This window comes from Sciurus vulgaris, assembly GCF_902686455.1.
Source record: "Sciurus vulgaris genome assembly, chromosome: X".
In the NCBI taxonomy this organism is placed as follows: domain Eukaryota; kingdom Metazoa; phylum Chordata; class Mammalia; order Rodentia; family Sciuridae; genus Sciurus; species Sciurus vulgaris.
Window position 1 is genome coordinate 44,526,694 of NC_136471.1, and position 10,472 is coordinate 44,537,165.

The 10,472-nt window shown below is 34.6% G+C and overlaps 1 protein-coding gene across 2 annotated transcripts in view; it reads right to left on the reverse strand.

Moving 5' to 3' along the window:
- Positions 1 to 10,087, reverse strand: part of RADX (RPA1 related single stranded DNA binding protein, X-linked) — a 64,484-nt gene extending 54,397 nt beyond the window's left edge. For both annotated transcript variants that reach the window (XM_079123838.1, XM_079123837.1), the window contains exons 1-2: positions 9,370 to 10,087; positions 1,845 to 1,987 (exon numbers count right to left, since the gene is read on the reverse strand). In XM_079123838.1, the coding sequence (XP_078979964.1) occupies positions 1,845 to 1,987; positions 9,370 to 10,012 (786 nt within the window). In that variant the 5' untranslated portion in view covers positions 10,013 to 10,087. The remainder of the gene's footprint in view (positions 1 to 1,844; positions 1,988 to 9,369) is intronic.
- Positions 10,088 to 10,472: the final 385 nt, after the last annotated feature.

A 10,472-nucleotide genomic window follows, 5' to 3' on the forward strand; every position in this document is an offset into this window, starting at 1 on the left:
ATTTTTATAAAAAAAGCTTAATAAGACACCTAAAATGGTTCTTGATTAACATGAGAAACTACAGTATACTAGTAAGTAAAAAAATCTAATAGAACACACATATATCAATGAAATAGATCTGAATCAGCATTGTCTCACACAGAAAGTCAAGATAACACAAAAGTATCAGTATCAGATACATTTGATAATTATGAGGTTGTTAGTGAATAAGAAGCTAAAGAAAAAGCCAATGTAACTGTTTTGTTTTCTTTTTACTTTTCATTGACATTTGAGAATACATTTGAATTCATCCATTATGTACAACCCACTTCACCCACCATGTGTAAATATTCATAAAACATTAATATTTAGAGACAAATAAAAATGATACTGTCAACACCATGAAAAGACAAACTTGAAACAATTCAGGTTCAATAGCAGTTCAATGAGTGAATAAATTGGGTACAATACAGCTCCAGACAGTAGCACAGCAGCATATGTTCAACAGACAGAGGCAAAGAAATGGTTAAAAAAATGAAAGAGACAAAAATATTTAACATAATCCTAATGGAATAACAATGAAAACAATAAGTTACTGAAAACTCAAAAGAAATACAATCAAGCAAAACAATGACTCTTCAGAAATACATGGTGAAATTATTAGTAACAAAAGAGTCACAGAACTCTCACCATCTCTGTGTACAGAAGTAACACGATATCAGTGAGACACACCAGACCTGCCAACAACTCATGGTTTTCTAAATGGGGACTACATGGGTGTTTAGATTCTTATTATTTAAACATAGCATTACTTTACTCAAAGAATTACCTTGGCTTCTTCAGAGCACATCACCTCATCCATTCACATATTCAATAATATATTAAAAATCATAAATCACAAAATAAAAATTTTAAATATTTCTATGAACTGGAATTGTATGGCACCAAGAATTTTTTAACCATAACCCATGCATTGAGCTGTCAGGGAAAGGCCATTACCCAGCTACCATTTTTAGTTTCGGTAACTTTATATTTTATTTGTTCTTTTTAGTTACATATGACAGTAGAGTCAATTTTGACATATTATACAAACACGGAGTATATCATATAATTAAGATCCCAGGTTTGTGGAAGTAAATGATATGGAGATTTACTGTGGTGTATTCATATATGAACATAGGAAAGTTATATTTGATTCATTCCACTGTCTTTGCTATTCCTATCTCCCCTCCCTTCCCTTCATTCCCCTTTGTTTAATCCACTGAACTTCTATTCTTCCCCTCCTTCACCTTGTGGTGTGTTAGCATCCACATATCAAAGAGAGTATTCAACCTTTAGTTTTTTGGGATTAAGCCAATGTAATTGTGTTGAGAAGTAAATGGGAGTCAAGAAAGGGAGAACATACAGTGTAGACTACTACTTTAAGAACCTTGGCTGAAGAGGAAAGAGGAAATAGAGGAGTCATGAAGTCAAGTGAGATTTTTTTCCCTTTATTTTTTTAATGGGATACTACAGTATGTTTATATGATGGTGTGGAAAGCACAGTAGAGAAGAAAAATATAAAGACAAAGAAAAAGATGTGAAGGAGATCAGCTGTATCAAGGACCTAAAGAGCACCAATACAGAATTTCTTTTTTTTTTTTGGTGCAGGGGATTGAACTCATGCCCCACATATGCTAGGCACATCCTCTACCACTAAGCTATACCCCCAGCCCCCAAGAATTTCTGCCTTACTGTAAATTACAAAGAAGAATACTTTACAACGCACATTTTATTTAAACTAGTATTTTATCCTACATAGAGCCAGCTATGAGTTATAATCTATAAATGTACATTAATATATATTATCTTGTCATTACTTCTACCTGGTATGGCTCAATCATTTTTTTATCAGGTTTTCCATAGTATCGCAGTTTTGATTTATGCAAGATCCTCACAAGCAAGGCAGGAAAATTTCTTCTGTTAGCCCAGGTCATTTCAAGATGAGAAAGGGAAATTATTTTGATATCTAGAATATAAAAAACAGAAAAATTATTTCTACTTCATATGTCAAGGCAACTTTCAAGATCTATTTTAGTGATTAAAGACGGCAGCAGATCACACTGAATGCAATTTTTTGCCAACTAAGCCAGTTTACATACTTAAATATACTTCTATTACATAAACTATATATCACTCCTAATAAAAGTATATTATGCCTGGAACGTGGGTAAATACCTATATAAACTAACAGTATTTCATCTAGATTGCCCTCCACCTTACCAAACATTCTGATTACTTCCTGGAAAATGTAGATATAACCTTACCTCTTATTTTCTAACTATGAAGTACTTATTTACTTAACATATAGGTTTGTTTTATAATATATTTCTGTATTATTCTCACCTCAGTTTCATATAAAGAGGTTTCATCTTCCCCAAACATGTCAGGTATGGTTGTGTATCAGTGTCTTGATACTTGCTGTTCTCTGGATCTGGACTATCTTCCTCCTAGATATCCAAGTGACTTCTTCCCTTCCCTCTTCAAGTTTACTTAAAGGTCACTTTCCCAGTGATGTTATCCCTAACCAACCTACTGAAAAGTAACCTCTTTACTTTTACCCCATCCCAGAGAGAGCTTATTATCTTTTCTTATGCCATATAATTTGAAACATTTTAATCTCCAAGCCTGCTTAAGGATAAGAACTACTTAAAAGCTATTCATCAACTTAAAGGATTAACTCATACTTTTGATTTATCCTCCCTTGGGTTAAGAAGGGTTCCATCTGCAGCTTTCTCCATTTTACTCTGAAAGACCACAGTCCCAACTTTTAAAACTTGAATTTGCAAGAGTTTCAATATTTTTAGTTTGTTAAGGCATCCTCCTTTTCCATCTCTGTTCACATAATTTATTATCTAGTCAACATTTTGGCATAAAAATCATACTTGTAATTTATTTTTACTGAGTTTAAATGGTATGCTATAATTATGCCTATGTCATAAAAAAAGCACACTTTTCAATATTACCAGGATACCGTGTATAATTTTCTCTGTAGATTTTCCCAAATCATTAGTAGCCCAGAATCACTGGTCTTATTATTCGATCAGATGTAGCTAAGTGATTTATTTTTTAACATGGTCAGACAAATTCTTTATCAATTTTGAATGATCTGGATTGTACACATAACACTTTTGATCAATGAAGGCAGATATGACTTCTTTATCAACTGAAATAAATTCAAGAACTACATGGTCTTGTAAAAACCAGAGTTCTAAGAGCTCCTGTTTCTGCCATAATTAGGTCCAGACAGTTAGCTGCGATCAGACATCTGCTCAGTTAACAGTTTTCCAAGTCTGGGTTTTTAACTTACAAACTTGACAGAACATACATATTTCTCAAATCTAAAAAGGAACTACAGTCTATTTATAGGGCATGAGGAATCCTTGCAAATTCACAGAAATGAGTGTTCATTATCAAAACAGAAAGAATGAAAATAAACTGGTTACAGTGAGTTAGAAAATAAGCAATGGAATACCGATTCTCAAACTTTTTGGTCTTGGAACCTCCTTACATTCTTACAAAGTATTTAATATCTCAAAGAGATTTTGTTTATATGGGTTATAGCTATCAATATTTATTGTGTTGTAAATTAAGAACTTTTAAAAGTCATCAACTTAAAATAATAATAGACCTAAGATATAATTATAATTTAAAAAATGAATATATTTTCCAAAAGAAAAATAGTGTAGTGAGAAGAATGGTACTGTTTTAGATTTCTGCAAACATCTTCAGTATCTAACTTAATAAAAAACAGCTAGATTCTCTTATCTTCTTTGGCATTCAGTCTGCTTCAATAACACATGTCAGGCAGCCTCTGGAAAATTCCACTGTGCACGTGTGAGAGAATGAGAGTGGAAAAAGGTAAGTAAAGCCTTAGTATTATTATGAAAATAGTTTGACCTCAAGAATCTCTTGAGAATGTATCAAGAACAATGGTAGGGATACTTTAAGAATTGCTGCAGAAGAATAAATCTAAAGAATGCAGAAAGGAATAAATATAAAACCTTAAAACAATGAATTAGAAAACACTATATTACAATAAACAAAAAGAATATAGTAGTACCAATAAATCAAATCATTTGGAAAAATTAATGAAAAGGTAAATGTCTGGCAATTCCAATCATGAAAAAAAAGAATACAAGGTGTAATATTCAGAATGTGATGAACCACAGACACAGTGAAAATATTGTCAAAAGAGTATAATGTATGATTCTATATAAATAAATTTGTAAATACCAGTGAAATAGGTAATCCAGGAAAATACAAATTACCTGTATTGCTGTAAAAGAAGAAAACCAGATAGGTCATCAATCATGGAAGAAAATGAAAAAACAGGTAACAAACAGTGGTCTCAAAATGGCAGCAAGTTTGCATGATTTTACAAGAAAATTCTAACACATTTTAAAGAATAGCTCTTTCCCTGAAACACAAATTGTTTCAGAGCCTAGTAAAATATACTAATTGTAGCCATTCATGTATAAACTTAGAATAATGCTGAAAAATTGCAACAGAAATAGTACAAAAGAGAATAATTAACCAAAATAATTTATGATGGCAAAAATCTTAAATCAAATACTTTCTAATCTACTATAGCAGCATGCTAAGGGACAATTGTGCCAGGACTAATTAGAGTCCTAAACTTCTTTTCTTGTCCAGGAGAGGGATATTATAAATTATGAAGACTGACACAGACACCTAAGTTTGAATAGTTGAGTATTCACCACTAGATGAAAAATACTAGAAGAAAAAAATTATCCTGCAAAATTAAAAAAAAAGGCTAACCTATAGCAAACATAAAGTAGAAAACATCAAGAACAGATGCAAACATCATCAATCATATTAAATTCAATTGAATTAAATTAATTTCTTAAAAGGAAAGAACTGGTTTGGGTCAAAAGCAGACTCTTAGCTATATGCTCATAAAAGAGACAAACTTAAGACTAAGTGGAAATAAAGGGATGGACAAAGATACCCTAGGTCATTGGTTCTCAAAGTGTGGTCTCTGCATGAGCAGCATCATTCACTAGGGACTTGTGGTAATGAAGATGCTCATAAATGCAAATTCCCATGGGGCTACCAAGGACCTAATGAATCAGAAACTGGTAGTGGAGCTCAGCGATATATATTTTAAAATTCTTTTGAGGTGATATGCATGCCCACTCATGTTTAGAGCCATTATCCTAAATGCTACCCCAAAAGACAGCAGAAATGGTGAATATCAGTATTAGAAGTAACAGAATGAAAGGCAAAATGGAACAAAGAGGCTAATTCTGTATTGATAAAGGATAAAATCCACCAATAAGATATTAATCAATTATAAATTTTATACATTATATCAACATCCAAAGCAAACACTTGGAAATATAAAGAAATGGACAAACTATCACCATGGAGAGAAGACAATATTCCTCTCATAGAAATGAACAAACAAAATAAATATAAGGATATGGAATATTTGAATTAAAATTTAAAATCTGATATAATAAGGAACTTCATACCTAAAATAAGCCTTTCCCAAACTTTTGGAGGTTAAGAGGGACTTCAAGTTAAAATAAAAAAATATGAATAGCAAATAACAAGTCTCTACACTTAAAAACCTGGGAAATGCAGGCAAAGCAGTACCCATGAGAAATTTCAAAATTTTAAAAACTCTGGAAGAAAGAATTTAATGAAGAATTCAAATGAAGAAATGGGTACCATAAAAATATAAAGAAATGATGTAGAACGAATTAAAGAGGACAGTAGAAACTAAGTAGGAAGCATCTCCCCACTATCGATTTATTAGTAAAGCTAAGAGTCTTTAAAAATTCATGACAAAAGACAACACTCTGATAGGACTAAATCATGAGAAAAGGTGAATACACCAACATTAGGACTATGAAAGAGTTATACAAGACAGATTAAAATTATAGATTATTATGTACAACTTTAAGATCTAGGTGAAATGAGAAATCCTAGTGAAATATTAAGTCTCAAAATAAAAAAAGAAGCATTATTGATTTGATCATTTTCTGTACAAGAAACGAGAATGGAGTCATTCTCATTACCTCCTAATCCCAGCCCAGGACACCATGTTCAGTTAGTTTTAGGTGTGAACTGTATCAAACCTTCAATGAAAACATAATGTCTGTCTGTAAGCACAGAAAAATAGACAAGTTTCCTAACTCATTCTACTTGGCTAATACTAACCTGATATTAAAATTGGACTGAAAAAGTACTTCCTCCCCTGCAAAATCAATTCACTTAAATATACAGATGTAAAAGTAATAACCATGACCAAGCTGGGATTCGAAAGTGACTCAACATTAGCAAATCCATCAATGTAAATTATTTCATTCATTTCATTATTAGGAAAGCACTTACTTAATGCCTACTGTGTGCCAAACACTGCTCTGGGTATAAGGGTTATGGCTCACAATTGTGAAAAAAGTTACAAACTTATAAACAGTTCAGAAGAGAAAGGAAACAAAGAAAATAAATTCACAGTGTTGTGACTCAATGAAAGGCATTTGCCGGGTGCTATAATAAAAATAAATGGGTAGGGAATACTTACTTAGATATCCCTTTCTAGTATGTTTTATATATTTGAGTTGAAACCTGGGAATGGGAAGAAGCTTTCCAGAAAGGGGAAAAAGCAGGTGCAAAGTACCTGAGGCAGGCAAAAGTTTGGAGGTTTGGGGAATAAAAGAAGGTTGGTATTGCTAGAATAAAATGGGGAATGGAAGGAGTTCGAGATGAGGTTAGAGAGGTGAGTAAAGGGATTCTGTAGGGCAGCGTCAACAAACCCAGGTCCATAGCCAATCATGCTGCTGCCTATTTTTGTAAATGAAGTTCTATTGGAATGCACACCCATTCATTTACACATTATGTAGGCCTGCTTTAACTATACAATGGCAAACTGAATAGTTTTGACAATGACCCTATGTCTTGCAAAGATAAGATTTATCATCTGACTTTTTATAGAAAATTTGCCAACCTCCTTTGTAGGGCCTTGTGAATCCTACTAGGGAGTTTGAATTTCTGTGTAAATGCAATGGGTCATTACAGAGATTTAAGCAGGCAATTGGCATGATCTAACCTCCATTTTAAAAAGCTATCTTTGAGGTCACAATGGGAGTTATCTTTCAGTCAGGGTACCGACCAGTAGGAAGTATGAGGGAATCTTTTGGGGTGCTTGCAATGTTCTCTGTTTTGATGGGAAGGTGGTTACACAAGTGTGTGCATTAGTAGAAAAATTATCAAACTGTATTTTTAAGACTCTTCATTTTATCATGTAAACCCTAACCTTAATAAGAGGTTTCAAAGGCACAAAAACATACCATAAACAAAGATTAGAGAAAAATGGACAGTGTGAGAAAATAATTTGGAGTATGTAGCAGACAAAAATTTAATGCCCATTAGCAAAGAAATCTTATAAATTAATAAGAAAAACTCAAAAGATATCATTTTAAAATAGCAAGACATAGGGAAATGGGCATTCATATATGTTAGTGAATAACAATTAGTACAAAATTTTCAGAAGATGATTTATCAATGTCCACTAAATTGACTCAAATTTTTTTTAGCCTAATATTCCACTTTTAGGAATTCATCGATTCAATAGAAAGAAATACTTGAATAAAATCAATATGCATATATCCTAACGATGTTCAACATTGTATGTAATATGGAAAGACTACACACTGCCTAAAGTTACAAATTACCATTCACATGGGCATGATTATAGAAATTAGGGTATATCCATAATATGGAATATTGTATATATAGGTATACATGAAAGATGTCTTAAGTGGAAATAGCAAGTCATGCAAAGACATATAATTCATTATTTTTCAAAGATACACACAAATGCAAACAGTTTGGAATTTTGAGAGAGAAGTTGAAGGGATAGGGGAAGGTTAAAGAGGTCTTTCATTGCACTCCAGAATTTTATGATTAACAATTTCAAACATATAGGAAACCTGAAAGGATTTTTCGAAGAACAACAATAAATTCACTTCCTAGATCTTACCATTTTACTATACATGGATCTTACACTTTAAGCACAACATAATTTTACATACACAGTTTGGATTTTTTTAAGAATAAGGACATTGCATTTTGTAACGAAATATGTTTTTGATAAATGTATAGATATTACTTTAATAATAACAACAAACATTATATAAGTTATTAGCCCCTTTGTAACTCTTGGAGGACACCAATGTTTCATTTATATATTCAATTCTAAAAATAAAAATTATCAACATTTAAAGTAGTAATGCACTACTGCTTTATTCTATGCTTAAGATAAAATCAGTTCATTATTTCACCCCAGAAATAATTATTCTTTAAAACTTAGTTATTTAAATCATCCTTGACTACAAATTTCTACAACATTTTTTCCCTTTATAACTGGATATGACTATAACTGCATATTTTTGACTAGTTACCCTTTTGCTCTCATTTGTTGCTGTTACAAATCACAGTAAGATGACCTGTGATTTAGCACTTTGATGAAAATGTAAAAAAATACAGAAAAGCAGTAAGTGTAGAAAATTATATTTCTCCTTCTAGTACTTTCTTTTTATTTCAATTTTTGCATTTTATTCCTGTCCCATATGTGTTCATGCCCACAGTACTATCATTCCCCTTAATTTCATCTCATAGGGAAAAAAACGTTTTAGAGCAGTTACTGAGGACAAGCTGGCATTTTCTGGGTAACTTCCCACTTCTCATACTGAAAAATTGAACTTCCTAGGTCAGTAATGTCCGTAGTAAGTAGTAAGAAATATGAAAAGGAGAATTCTGAGTCTCTCCACAAAATCACACCCTCATAAAGTGATACTTTCATAACTGTTACAAGGATATAAAAGTGGCATTTTGATTAATGTAAATCATTAAGGAATGAATCATGGAACATCCTTTATGAATGAAGGTTAAAACGAACAAACACACAAGTATTTACAACTTTTATACAAAATTCAAATCTACATACTCTCCAACGTACCATTTCCACGTCTGAAATGCCATGCAACTAAGCGTCATTCGCCATAGTCAAATATATAACTAATGCACGAGGAATACTGAATTCCACATCAGTATCTTTGCTAGACTGAACTTCAGATGTGTCAAGGCACTCCTGAATGGCCACTTTGCAATCAAACCAAGAGAGGGGCTGCACAAATTTCATTAAGAGAGTGTCTCTCACTCTTTCAAGGAAACTTGTTTGCTTCTACCCTTCGCTTGTAACCAACAATACAAAAGCATCTTATTTCCTTGCCCTTAGCGCAAGCTCCTGGAGGAAAAACAAACAAACAAACGAAAAACTACTTTTGGGAAAACCCTTTGCCGTTCCCTCCGATTACTTACTGTTAAAATTGTATTCCTCAGGTTGCTTGTCCGTTAACCAGATATCTCCATATGGATCTTCGTTATTCCACAGCGCCAGGTAATGACTCTTCCCGCCCCTTAAGGGTCTCTCGGGTTTCTCCTCATGTGCTCTATTTCTGAAGGGAGTTTCTAAAGAAATTGCGTCCAGGGTCTCCCCACAGTGGACGTTATCTATGCACAGGATTCCCTGGCCTAACCTTTTCTCATTGTAAAGACATGAGACTCTGGAAATTTTCATTTCTATGCCAACTTTAAGAATATTCTGATATACAAGAGAGTTTAAGCTGGGGTCCAAGTAGCACTTCTCCTGGTACACACCGTCCGAGATCGTCACATCATAGCAGTAAAGGGGAGGCTTGGGTACCGTGTCCCGTGGCTCATCCTCTAACAGGTACCTTTGGACAGCCAGCACAGTGACAGGCACTACCTCAGAGGGGGTGACCCACTGACGAGGTGAGCCAGTTATTTGCTCAAGAACCTTTTGGATCCAGGACCTGGGCCCTTGGGCACCAGCCCTTCGGATCACCCCTCCTGGGACCCCAGCCCTGTCTCTCTGAAGGGTTGGCCAGTCTAGCCCAGCGTGTGAGGGGCCAGCCTGAGGCTGACCTGACTCACCAGACATTGTTATATATTCTCGAACTCTCTGTACTCCTAAAAGCTATTTTGCGGGTTTCAAAGCTGGGAGAAGAGAAACCGCGCGCTTTGGCGACGATCGCTACTCTGCCCCTGCTAACTGGCGAGTCTCCACCCCGTAGCGAGGCTGCAAAGACGCTACGCCTGCGCGCGCACCAGCTCTCCCGTCCCCCCGCCCCCCTCGCTTGACTTGCTTCTAATTCTGAGGCGCTGTTACTAGGCAGTCGCACCAGCGGGTTACCTAGCAGGTCATCGGATCTGGTGCCTGCCCGATTGTGGTCTGGGGGAGGAGTGGCAGAAGAGTAGGAGGTGGAAGCGGTGTCATCAAGGTTCTCAAAGCTTAGCAGGAGGGAGGGGAAGAAAGTTCCTGGCTCCCACCGAAAGGAGAGTACGAGTGGCAATGGGAAAAGAAAGTGTCAGGAAGTAGGGTGCATGTAGTCACAGCTCAG